The 14,082-nt window shown below is 41.9% G+C and overlaps 1 protein-coding gene across 3 annotated transcripts in view; it reads left to right on the top strand.

Annotated features, from left to right (window-relative positions):
* SGCD (sarcoglycan delta) overlaps positions 1–14,082 on the top strand; it is a 409,144-nt gene that overhangs the window by 250,945 nt on the left and 144,117 nt on the right. For all 3 annotated transcript variants that reach the window (XM_019924818.3, XM_073802750.1, XM_073802751.1), the window contains one exon: positions 9,648–9,735. In XM_019924818.3, coding sequence (XP_019780377.1) covers positions 9,648–9,735 — 88 coding nt within the window. The remainder of the gene's footprint in view (positions 1–9,647; positions 9,736–14,082) is intronic.

A 14,082-nucleotide genomic window follows, 5' to 3' on the forward strand; every position in this document is an offset into this window, starting at 1 on the left:
AAGCCCTCCTGCTATAGGTTTTGTCTGTTTCCTTGTTATAGTTTATGTAGCATTTTAGTAGCCACTGTGCTAGGCCCTTGACATATACTGTCTTTTTTAATTCTCATATCAACACGATTAGGTAGCCTTTAACTTCATTTTGTAAATATAGAAAGTGAGTCTCAAAGACTATAAATGATTTACCCAACACCACACGGTTACTAAAAGTAGAGTTATGATTCAAGCCCAAATCTGACTCCAAAGCTCACACTCTAAACTGCTACTCCACAGGCCAGGCTCCCCTGTGTTCTCAGTCAGCATTAGGTGGATACTATGCTATTGTGAATTGCTGTGCCTTTTTGTTAGGAGGATAAGGCAGAAGCCAGCAAAATTCTCTGGTGGCAAGATGGCTCAGGATTCCAGCCCTGCTGATCCCTTCCTTCTCTGAGCTTCATTCCCACTGAGAGTTGAAAGCCTTCCCTGAATGTGGAAGTTGTTTATGTGCTGTCTTGGGGTTTTCTCTTGTTATCTACATTCCCAGATCAGACTCTTAGCTCCTCAGAGGGCAAAGAAAATATATGAAGATAAGTAACTTCAGAACAGGCTGTGTTGATGTGGCTGGCATCAAAAGCAAATATTAAAATCTGTGCCCTTCATAGCGGGAGAGCATAGATCTTGATGGAAGGAATGTTGCATTGTTGTCATGGTTATTTTCCATTGACTCAGTCTCCTGCTGGTCAAGGAGCTACTCCAACACAAAGGTCGTACCTTTCCTATTCTCCAGGGCCAAGGACAATATATAACATGTTCTAGACACTCAGTATATACAAAATGCGTAAGAGAAGCTCTTGGGTCCTGGACTAGACACTATTTGCTCTTGAATTACACACAAGTTTAACCTGCTTTTTCCACTTAGGAAGGCAGAAGTAAGAGGTGGCTCTAGAGATAGACAGATTGATGGCAGTGAAAAATGATAAGTCTGCTTCATTCAGAAACCCCATTCAAAAAGACAGTAAATGGAAAAGAAAACTGAAAAGGAATAAACTTACATGGTCATAGAGAAAGAGAAAAAACGATGGAAAGGGCTGATGGAAAGTGGGTCGATGAGAGGGGGCTGACCTGGCAGAGCTGGAATCTACAAATGTGCAGTGAAGGAAGCAAAATAAATAAATAAATAGAGTGAGAGAGGATCCATGATACAGAGCCCTGGAAAGGCTCTGGAAATAGATGTCCCTGATGAATTGAGAGCCAGTGTCCAGAATGAATGGAACAGGGTTACTTATCCACAAAGCACTTGAGACACAGTGCCTAGGGCCAACAACAGTCATGATGCACTCTGGAGTGAGGCTGACATAAAGGACTGGTTGGAAGATCTGCATAAATACCAGTTAAACTCAGCATCTATACCCAGATCCCATCCCCAATTGACCCAGCTAGGAAGTACCTCTTCCCAGCCTAGCAGAAGATAGGAGGATTGTTATCTACAAAGTTAAACCATCCAGAAGTATTGAAAAGCCTTCTCTAAATAGAAAGGAGGCAAAAATCTGTAGGAGAGAGAAAATTGCAACTGGAAAATAAATCACTTAAATGAGTCAGTACATAGATTTAAAAAAAATTTTGTGTGTGAAAGTGATAATTAACTGTTTTGATGATTAACTGTTTTGATTAACTGATTTGCTGTTCATTAACAATGAACAGCGAAAGGATAAACATGAAGTTGTTAAAGAGGAAATAAAAATCATAAAATGCTGGGGAGGGTAGTAAGAAAATGTAGATATTTTAAAAAATGTGTTTGAGCCTATATTACTATCAGTCTAAAGCAAGTAAATATAATAATGGGTTAACATACTTGAAAAACAAAACTACAAGTCGAAAACATACAACAGATTCACAAAAACTAGAAAGAAGAGAACTCAAGTATAATACAGAAGAAAACCATCAAACCACAAAAGGAAAAACAAAAAGAAAGGAACAAAGAAGAAATACAAAATCAACTGGAAAACTGGGTTCGAAATGGCAGTAAACACATACCTATCAATAATTATCTTAAATGTCAATGGACTAGATGCTCCTATCAAAAGACATAAAGTGGCAGATTGGATAATAATATTCTGTCTACAAGAGACCCACTTTAGGGCAAAGGACACATGTAGATTGAAAGTGAAGGGATGGAAAAAGATATTTCATGCAAATGGAAATGACAAGAAAGCAGGGGTAACAATACTCATATCAGACAAAATAGACTTTAAAACAAAGACCATAAAGATAAAGATGGACACTATATAATGATAAAAGGATGAATATGAGAATAGGGTATTACAGTCATTGACCTATAGCACCCACTATAGGAGCACCTAAATACATAAAACAAATACTAACAAGCATGAAGGGAGAAATTGATGGGAACACAAAAATAGTAGGAGACTTTAACAGCCCACTCACATCTATGGAGAGATGTTCTAGACAGAAAATCAGTAAGGCAACAGAGATCCTAAGTGACACAATGAAACAGTTAGACTTAATTAATATTTTCAGGACATTATATCAAAAAAAAAGCACCCCACAATACATATTCTTTTCAAATGCATATGGAACGTTCTCTACTATAGATCACATACTAGGACAAAAAACAAGCCTCAAAAAATTTAAGAGGAGAGAAATTATTTCAAGCATCTTTTCTGACCACAGTGGCATGAAACTACAAATCAACCATAGAAAAAGAAATGAGGAAAAAAAAAGATTATTTAGAGACTAAACAACATGCTACTGAAAAACCAGTGGGTCAATGATGAAATTCAAAGAGGAAATTAAAAAATACCTTGAGGCAAATGACAATAAAAACACAACCAAACAAAAATCTGTGGGTTGCAGCAAAAGCAGTACTACGAGGGAAGTTCATAGTGATACAGGCCTTCTTCAAAAAGCAAGAAGAATCTCAAACAACCTAAACAACCACCTAAAAGAATTAAAAAAAAGAACAAACAAAACCTAAAGTCAGTAGAAGGAAGGAAATGATAAAGATCAAAGAGAAAATAAATAAAATAGAGATTTAAAAAAATAGAAAAAAATCAATAAAACCAAGAGCTGATTTTTTGAAAGGGTAAACAAAATCAACAAACCTCTGGCCAGCCTTACCAAGAAGAAAACAGAGAGAACCCAAATAAACAAAATAGGAAATGAAAGAGGAGAAATAACTAATAACACAGAAATACAACAACAAAAACCTGTAAGAGAATACTATGATCAATTTTATGCCAACAAATTTGACAACCTAGAAGAAATGGGCAAGTTTCTAGAAACATACAGTCCACCGAAACTAAACAAAGAAGAAATAGACTGATCACTAGAAGTGAAATAGAATTTGTCATTAAAAACAAAAAAACTCCCTGAAAACAAAAGTCCAGAACCAGATGGCTTCACTGGGGAAGAACTTACACCGTTCCTTCTCAAACTCTTCCAAAAGATTGAAGAAGAGGAAGTACTCCCAAAGTCATTCTGTGAAGCCATCACCCTAATATCAAAACCAGGCAAAGACGCTACAAAAAAGAAAATCACAGGCAAATATCTTTGATGAACGTGTTGGGTTGGCCGAAACGTTCGTTCAGATTATTCCATAGAATGTTATGGAAAAACCTGAACCAACGTTTTGGCCAACCCAATAAATGCAAAAATTCTCAACAAAGTATTAGCAACAAAATCCAACATCACATAAAAAAGATCATACAGCACAGTCAAGTTGGATTCATCCCAGGATCACAAGGATAGTTCAACCTATGCAAATCAATCAGTGTGACACATTACATCAACAAATGAAAAGACAAAAATCACCTGATCATCTCAATAGGTACAGGAAAAGCATTTGACAAAATTCAGTATTCATTCATGATAAAAACTCTTTCCAAAGTGGGTATAGAGGGAACGTATCTCAACATAATAAAAGCTATTTATGACAAACCCACAGCCAACATAATACTCAGTGGTGAAAAGCGGAAAGCCTTCATGCTAAAATCTGGAACGTGATAAGGATGCCCACTCTCACTGCTTCTATTCAACACAGTATTACAAGTCCTAGACCCAGCAGTCAGGCAAGAAAAAGAAACAAAATGTATTCATTTTATTTATAGTGAGGTGGATGGACCTAGAGTCTGTCATACAGAGTGAAGTGTCAGAAAGAGAAAAACAGATACCATATGCTAACACATATATATAGAATCTAAAAAAAATAAAATGGTTCTGAAGAACCTAAGGGCAGGACAGGAATAAAGATGCAGACTTAGAGAATGGACTTGAGGACACGGGGAGGGGGAAGAGTAAGCTGGGACGAAATGAGAAAGTGGCATGCACATATATACACTACCAAACGTAAAATAGATAGCTAGTGGGAAGCAGCCGCATAGTACAGGGAGATCAGCTCAGTGCTTTGTGACCAGCTGGCAGGGTGGGATAGGGAGGGTGGGCAGGAGACGCAAGAGGGGGTAGATATGGGGATATATGTATATATATAGCTGATTCACTTTGTTATAAAACAGAAACTAACACACCATTGTAAAGCAATTATACTCCAATAAAGATGTTAAAAAAATAAAATGTAAAATTGTCAGTATATGCAGATGATGTGATACTGTATATATAGAAAACCCTAAAGACTCCACACAGAAACTACTAGAACTGATAGACGAATTTAGCATGGTAGCAGGATACAAGATTAACATACAGAAATCTGTTGCCTTTCTTTGCACTAACAATGAAATGTCAGAAAGAGTTTAGAGAGTTTAGGAGTTTAGAGAATTCCTCTCTGATGAAACTAGCCCACAGTTACTGACTGCCCACAGATACTGACATTTAGAGGTTTTCCATTGAATTAGCCAGTTCCCCAATTCCCTGTGGCAAGATTTACTCTTCCAGAAACCCAGAGTTTCCAAAGAGCATTTTTATTTCATCTAAGAGAGGGTAGTGTGTCAGTCAAACATAGAAGGGATGGTATAAAATGAAGTTTCAAAAAATAAGAAAATTACAAGTACTGTAGTCAAATTTTTTTTAAAACTCAGCAGAAATATTGGAACTTAAAGCTGAGGTTATTTCCCAGAATATAGAACCTAAAGAAAAAGGATTCAACATCAGGAGGAAAAAAACAAAAGTAGAAAATAAAGCATTTTTTTTAAATGAAGCATTTATTGACTCTACGAAAAGAAAAAAAAAGTGTACAAGAAAGAAAAAGGAAATGTAATCAAAGAACATGACTTCGCTCAGCTGTGGACAGTATTATGCATAATCGTAATAATGTAGATTCTGAATATTGATTTGACCAAAATTGCATGGAAGAGTCCATACCATTGGAGAAATTCAGTGGATAACGTCTAAAGTTGATAGATAAGCGATAGCACAGAAGTATATTTTGGGCCATGGGGAGGGAAGTACCTGAAGGAGAATCCTGGCAAGTTGAAAGCTCTTGCTTTCAAGGTGGTGAGAGGTATGAGCCACTGCTCTTCAATATAAGCTTTGTAGTATTTGATGTTTATATGGACTGCCTTCATATGAGAACAAATAATACATTTCAAAAAATCAGATACACTAATTTTAAAATGTCAGCATGATGGAGCCATTTAGTGTTCAAATAGCCACATGCATACAGTAGTCCCTGGAAAGCATTGTGGGATAAATAATGTTCATTGCAGTGGTCTTGCGTCATCAAGAAAATGTGTGATTCTGTTCTGCATGTTCTGCTCTAGAGAAACAGATACGATGGGGGTTCTTCTCCATCCAAATGCTACATGCTTTAGTTGTTTGAGGAGAGTCCTGATGTGGAGTGTCCTAATCTCCCAAAGTGGGAGAAATGGTGTGTGTCCCCCTTCCTCATGTCCCAAGCAGCCTCACCCCGTGTCCAGGAGAATCTGGGCTGATTGGCCACAGACTGACTTGCTCCGGTCCAGAGCTCTGATAATCATCATCAAACACCCTCGGGCTTGCCAGACTCCTTCCTTTCCGCCAGGCGGGGCTGAGCCTCCCTCGGGTTCCCCATAAGCCCCTTGTCCTTGGATGGTTGCCTTGAAGTCATTTAGTGAAAGTCACTGGCCCCAGAGCAGGCTGTCCTGTGGCAGAAATTAACCTCCCCAGGCCCAGAGGCTGCAGTGGTGAGTGGGAGGGAGACAGGAAAGAGAAGCAGCTGAGAGAGCAGAATTTAGCCTCTCCTCATAAAGTGTTTCCCCTGCTGGTTCTGATACCACAGAGACCGCAGAGGATGCTTCGCTTGGCTGCTGCTTCCTGGTTTAACCTCAGTAAAGCGAGCCAGAGAGCCAAATAAAATGGCCCTGACCCAGCTGAGTCAGAGTTTGTTAACTGGTGGTTTGTGCTTTTTTCCTGGTGATCTTTCTGTTTTCAGGTACTGTATATGGGAGGATTATAGCAAGATGTCCCGGGCTAGAATGAGGCTCTTTGTTTAAACCCTCATGTAGCAAAGACTGTGTCCCAGCGTGTTAAGCATCACAGACCAATTAATGCTATATGTTAATCTTTTGATCTAGCAATAAAAGGGAATGGCTGGCTTTATTTTATCTCTTGCTGCAAACCTTGATCAAAGCTGTAGAGATTTTTTTTTTTTTTCCTCAATAGAATTTTGTGAATATTAAGGGCAGGCAGATACGTTTGAAGATACTGGGATTTGAAAGATAATAGTGAACCGGCCACTAAAGGGAGATCCTTTGAAATCTGGAAACAGAATATTGGATGTAGAGGATACCCCTGACTTAGTTCACAGATAGGTTATAAGGAATAGGTAATACAAAGAAAGGTCAACCTTTTCCTCCTCCCTCCTTTCCCCCTCCCCCCTCCTCTTCCTCTCTTTCCCCCTCCCCCTCCTCCTGCCTCTGTCACTAAGCTGCCCTGTCTGCCCCCTCCCCTAACCCTACCAACTACAGAGGACTTAACTGTGTGCCTGGAACACAGTTCATTACATAGAGAATTTAATAATTTTAATATGATGTGTCTTTTAATAATTTAATAATAATATGTGCAACATCACATATCAAGAAACTGAGGCTTACAGCACTTAAGTTACTTGCCCAAAGCCACCCAACTGGAAGGTGGTAGAGTGGAGCTCGGAAACTAGGTAGCTTGACTCCAGGGCTCCTACTGTGTGCGTGGCTCACAGAGAGGGCTCAGTTATGTCAGCCCTGAGCTGCTGCTGCTATCGATGTTGCAGAGAATGAACCACAGAATGATTAAGTGATTTGCTCAAGGTCGCACACTGGTCAGTGGCCATGGAGTTTATCCAGTTGTCTGATTCCGGGTCACCCCTCTCTCTGCAGTGCCAGGTTGCTCAATATATGAAGAGTTAGTGCTTTAACTTCTAGAAACCTATATCCTCCTAAGCAGGTTCCAGGTTCTGAATTCTCACATTGCTTGAATTGTTTGTAAGTTTGAAGTAGCACAGTTAAGCCCTGCCAGAAGCAATGGCAAAGAAACTATTTTAGGTTAATATCTGTTTCCTAATGAATGGGGAAAAAAAAAAAACTGTGTCAATATTAGATTCAATGTATTTCTTCTTCCCTGATCCAAGTAATAAGCAAAAAACAAAACAGAACTAAAAAACCTATATTCATCAGGCAAAATTTTAATTTCAAGCTACGGGGGGCGGGGGGGCACAGTGAATCAGTGGTTGCCTAGATGTGGCAGAAGTTCTCTCTCTCCTCAACAGTAGGACAGGAGCTCTCACCCAAGGTTAACTGGTTTCTCAGGGCTTGAGCAGGTCAGTTATCCATTTTATCAGTTAACCTCGGGTAAGAGGGACCACGGCTCTAGACCATCAGTGTGTGGAAAACGCCTTGGTGGTGGCCGCCCCATCCGTCTTCTCCGCTCGTGAAAACTACCTCAGACCTTGGCCCGAGCTGCCTGTCAGCACAGCTCTGCCACTCCACCGTCTGCAGGCCCTGGGCTGGGCCCATGAATCACGTGTTTTCGAAGAAAAAAGACAAAAGACAGTCAGCCCACAACCGTCCTCGTTTTCTCATTCCATCTTCGGAAAAGCCTATCTACATTCTGTTCCAGGTTCAGCTCAGCATGATCGTCCCCTTTGCGTCTCACTCCACAGCCTTAAGCCAGGAACAGTCTCACCCTTCAGGAAAGTTCCCGCACACTGCTGCTCTCTTATCACCCTTACGGTCCTCTGCCTGGTATTGTAGGTGTGTGTGCTGCGTCACTGTCCCCACTGGAATGTAAGACTTTGAAGGTGAAGAGGGTCTTTCCTATCTTCATTTTCCTGACAACTCGTGGCGCAATGGTTTTTCTGTATTTGGGACTCAATTCATAGTGGTTTAACTGAATTTTCAGGCAGGTACATGCCATGTGGTAATGAGGGTTTGGAAAGACAAGGATGACTACCTACATTCTTCTTCCTAATAACCATCTGGTTACTGACACGTTTTGTCAGAGATTCGTCCTTTTGTTTATGGCTTTAGTTTACTCCAAGAAAGGAAGGATGTCTAAGCTGGGGGTTGGCAGAATATGGCCTATGGGCTACATCCAGCCCTCTGCCTGTTCTCATCTGGCCAGTGAACCGAGATAGTTTCTACATTTCTAAATGTTTGGTGGGGGAAAGACAGGGGGAGGAAGAGTAATATTTTATGACAAAATAAGATTATATTAAATTTAAAATGATATGAAATCAAAATGTCATTATCCACGAAGAACGTTTTACTGGAATACAGCCCTAGCTGTTTGTCTACATATTGTCTATGGCTCATTTGCACTAAAGCAGAAGATTTGAATAGTTAACACACAGATGATTTGTCCCACAAAACCTAAAGTATTTATTATCAGGCCCTTTATAGAAAAGGTGTGCCAGCCTGTGTTCTGAGTCATTCTCAGAAATGTCTGCCACCATGTGGAAGGGGGATCAGGTGCCCTTTTTGATTAAAGGGAGATGGGTTGAAGGCACAGGATGCCTGGAGGAAAAGAAATCTGGAGAAAGAAAAGAAAGAAAGGGGAGGCAGAGGCCACCTTGGAGATGCTGGATCCTCCTGGGTTTTGTATCCATGCGTGGCAAACATTCTACAAAAAGATTTCCATCTTTCTGAGGAGCACCTGGATGGTCACAGCCAGTGGACCTGCCGGAGGGGGAAACCTGGAGTGTTTTCCACAAGCATTTTCCTCTCCACTAAGAACTCTGCATAGTTCTTTGGAGAAATTGTGAACTAGAAAGGGTGAGAGTAGGAGATTATCATTCACTCCTGATCATTCCGTGTACCAGAGCTAACTAACATCTACAGTAAGATCTAAAGGGCTCTGTGTCCTTGTTGTCTTTGATTCAACAAACGTGTGTGTGTGTGTGTATGAAATCTCTTTGGAGTGTGTCTGTCTATCTGTGTGTCTCTTTGGGGAAAATCCATTCTGATTGAATGCCAATTAATTGTCATGTATGTGGGGATCGTTAAACATTTAGAATTTTCAGAGAAAGATACATCAATTAGAACTTGGCTAAGATCAGCTCAGCCCCGTGGGGAGTGGGGATTACAGTTTTGTTTAGAAATCTGCTGCCACCATATATAAAATATATAAACAGTAAGATCTACTGTATAGCACAGAGAACTGTACTCAATATCTTGTAATAACCTATCATGAAAAAAACAAATCTGCTGCCATTTTCATATGTTTCTCTAATTTTCTTATTACAGGGTAATGCCCTGTACTTCAAATCTGCCAGAAATGTTACAGTGAACATCCTCAACGAACAGACTAAAGTCCTAACTCAGCTGATAACAGGTAAGAAAAGAAAGCACTTAGCAGTGTCTGGTCCACGGTAAGCGCTCAAAAAACATACAGTGGAAGGTTGAATGAAACACCACGTGATGTATCTAAAGAAGGGAAAGTCTGCTCGCACAATTTACAGTGTCGGAAAAGAGAACAAAGCATGTGTTCCCTGATGCTACTCAAGGGCAGAGTCTCATCCTATCACACATTTAACTTATGCAAATCTGATGATACTCGTTTAGGGGGTGGGGAAGAAGAATAAACTATTTTTCATGTAGCATGGCCCCTAAACACCAGCTGCTCAACCACAGGAAAGCTCTCTGCTCCAGTGCCAGAGGAAAAGCTGGCTGTGTTGCATTAACTGGAAGAGAGCACAGTATACACAGAACCATGCACATCGTACTTTATGGGTTGTAAAAGGGATTTGTAATGATAGTTTGAATCCATGCCATATTTGCCGAACGTGCTGACTTTGAACCTAGCTCAATTGCGAGATGCAGATGTACCCCGACTGAATATGTTTGTGTAGTTCCTTTTCATAGCGCAGATCTGCTCCTAACAGCCGTGGAAAACACCCAGTGGGGTTTAAGCTGCACAGTGCTGAAATTTAAACAAGAGTTGGTTATTCACCATAATGACTCTAATGATGAACATGGGCCTCACGGTCGCGGTAACACGCTGGGTGGTATGACCGGTACCCCTCTGTAGGTTATGAGCAGCGGTAGATAGGAGCTGTCATGCACCTCCACGGCAGAAGGGGAAAGGGGGGCTATGTCTGCACGGCACTGTTACACTTGCAGACAGAAGATGCCATTTGTTTGGCTTCAGGGCTGAAAGAAATGTCTACAGATGGACATTTCGAGAAGCCAGTTACCCAAATGTCCTGAAACATTACTGGCACTAAAACATCTGGAGCCCCACTAATCCCAATGCCACGGGGAGGCAGATGCCTTTGTGCCCAGAGTCTCGCTGGGGAAAGAGCCTCACTCTCCCGCCACCAGATGTGTACGTCTGGAGAGCCACAGCTGGTGGGTGACCTGGACTGGCTCCCCTGGAGGAACAGCTGTGGCAGAGCCCGTAATCCATAAAATTGCTCTTCCAGCGCGCGCCCAGCACAGCGGCCTCGCTGCTCTAACATGTGGCCCGCGATGCTAAATAATTAAATAAACAGCTTCAGTAAGCAATGATTTAAGCAGTGTGCATGAAAATTGCCTCCAGTAGGGAAATAAATCCGACCTCCAGCTCCCAGTTCCTGCGTTCAAAAGGGACTTATGTAGCCTGATCATTTGATCATTTGCCATCTATTTGCAGTGGGAGATCTGGCTGACTTGAGAGATTTTGTTTTGATAAATCTGGAACCGGACGAATGACTGTTACTCAGGAAAAGAGTCTTTCTGTCCCCCTCCTTCTCCCCCCACCTCCTCCTTTTGCTTCTCTCTTCCGACTCCCCCTTTTCTCCTCCTTCACCTCCTCTTCCTTCCCCCTCTCTCCATCTCCCTTTGTCTCCCTCTGCCTCCCCCTTCTCTCTCGCCCCTTTCCTCTTTCTCTCTCTCCTTTTCCTCTTCTGTTGTTCTCTCCTCTCTACTGCCTCTCTGTTTCCCCATCTTCTTTCTGTCTCCCCTGACCAGGGCAGGCCCCTGGAGCTGAGACCCCATCCCTACCTCTTAAAGTAAGGCACAAGGTAGCTAATATTAAACGAGATGGGCAGAAAGCCATCCTAACACCAGCCGGCAGCAGCCTTTCAAGATGCCTTCGAGATAGGATAGTACATACGTTCAAATAGAATTCCCAGTACATACACCCATGCACGATCACCCCTAAAGTTTCCCTTCAGGGTTCTCCTTTTATATTGATGCACATGGTGGAAAGCACAGAGCAGTTCCAGGAGAAAGTATCCTAAGGCCCGGTACACTTAGTGGTGGACTTACCTGACAGCAAATCATTTTGCCTAAGCGGCCAGGTTTACTATGGCAGTCCTGAGGATTCGAGAGTTCTCCTGCTTATTACCTAATGATCGTGTCTCAAAAGCCCAGAAGAAATTCCAGTGTTAGCGATTCAGGTAATCTTTTCACAGGAAACAATGTTTTAAATGATGGTTAAGTTCCCAGGCCAGGCGACACGGGCATACCTGACTCATGCTGCTGCTGATTTACTATCATCTCAGTAGTAGGTCCAAACAGGGAACCCTCTGACCTGCAAGGAGGAAAGTTGTAGAAGTCTTACACGACATCTAGCCAGAGTGGGGAAAGTCCCCAGGATCAAGGGAGTTGAGGAAAGAAATTAGACTGCACGGCCCCCAGGTCCTTCTAGCTCCCAGATCCATGGCATTGGCAGGACTGGGAGATGGCCAGTGCATCCTGATGGAGATTAGATAAGGAGGTGCTTCACACGTACACTACTGTGCACAGAAAGGGATTAATTGAAGATTAGTTTCAGGTTACAAATAACGATCTTTTCCATCCTGGAGAGGAAGTGAGCTCACCAAGAGACCTCCTGAGCAAACGCAGGTCTCCAGCTCCATTTACATTTCTTTGTAGAATCTTTTTTTTAAAGATTTCATCATGTCCAAGGAGCTTGGGCAGCCCCAGGTGAAATCAACAAAAGGACAAGCCATCTGCACCATGGAGCCAGCAGTTGCTCTGTGGGGTTTTGGCTAAAACTACCAACTACTGAGCTTTATATACCCAAATGGTTCCGTCCATGTTGTATTCTCAGAAGCCTTGAAAAGCAAGATAACTTAATGGTGTCTTGTGTTCTCTGATGGCTGCAGTCTCTTCAGTACACGCTCCTGTGTCTCACACACCATTGGTAAGTTCAGAGTAAACTTAGTTTACACACAGACCAGTGTTCTTGATGCCTCAGGGGTGTGTCTCATGGTATTGCCCAAGTCCATGAAAGCAAAGTCCAAGCATTTGTGTCCACAAGTCATACCGCCATATCTGACTAGATCCAGAGCGGGCAAATTGTGCTCACCCCATGGCCATCCTGAGATCATTCATTCATTCACTCATTCGTTCATTCATTCATTAGCACTAGACCTCCTGATCTCCAGTGTCCCCCCTAAAAAGAAAAGGTAACAACCTCAAAGCATTGCCAAGTAATACAGATTTTACTGAAGGTTTCTTGTGACCAAGAAGACAGCTACATCTTAGCCCTCCCTAAGCAACCTAATCCCAAGCCCTCACTGCACCTGTCTCTTCTTTCAGGATTTCTCTCTTCCTTGTCTCCAGCTTCCTAATTCCTTTCATCCTCCAAAAGTTCCTCTCCTAATTGCCCCAGCATCCTTTTCCTTTCTAGACAAATAAACATCCCTTTTCTGCTATGGAATAATTCCTAGGGCACAGTTCCAGATGCAGATCTGCCATTAGCTCGCTTGGTGACCTTGAGGGAGCCCTTGGCTTTGCTTTCACTTGTTCTCACGTACAGCGTGAAGGCAGTCAAAGAAGACAATGTCCAGGTCCCATACCATTTGGAAATGTGTGCTCTGTCTGCTGTTTCCATCCCTCACTCATTAAAGAGCCTTTCCAGTGTGCTTCTTTTTGTCAGAGGGCCAGTGTGGATGTACTGGCAAGAGATCAGTTTTGCTGAATTGACATGATGATGCCAATGAGGGAAGTTCACTCAGAGATGGTCACCATTTGTTCGTTTCAATGTGTTGTGACCATTACATTAGAAAAATGGCGATGGTTATGATCCCAATGGCGATGATAATCACAAGATCAGTCCCCTACATGTCACAACTCTTTTCTGCCTACAAATTTCTCTTTATGAACACAGTATAATTCAGTCCTTTTAACCTTTGTATGCGATAGATAGAATCGATGGTAGTAGCACAGTTTTGCAGATGCAGAAAATGAGGTTCAGAAAGATCAAATGATTTGCCCAAAGTCACATTACCAGAAAATGAGAGAGTTGGGACATAATTTTTGTCTTCTGATTCTTAGAGTGATAGCCTTGCCAAAGAGGAAAGCGGCCCCAGACATCCAGGGGCTGGCCGGGCTCTAGCAGCCAAGCGTTGGGGTTCTGTGTGGACATAAATAATTTCACAGAACATCAACGCCAGACAAGGCCACTCGTGGCCATGAAGGATGGAGAAAAAGCAAAAAGCAAACACCACCCTGATCATGTCTGAACATAGATGAAAAATAGAAACTTTTATCCAAACCACAGGAATCACCAGACTTCCCCTCTCCCCCTATAATATGAATGACTACTGTTTGTTTATCCATTACAGTTTGGCATTGCTCTGGTCTTCCCTACTCTAGATAAGATTTACTAAGATGCTAATCGTAAAATTACTCCCAGTACCTGACAGCATGTAATCCAGAATGAAACCTTGCTTCCTTAAACCCTGCCTCC

The sequence above is a fragment of the Tursiops truncatus genome, chromosome 3, assembly GCF_011762595.2.
Source record: "Tursiops truncatus isolate mTurTru1 chromosome 3, mTurTru1.mat.Y, whole genome shotgun sequence".
NCBI lineage: Eukaryota > Metazoa > Chordata > Mammalia > Artiodactyla > Delphinidae > Tursiops > Tursiops truncatus.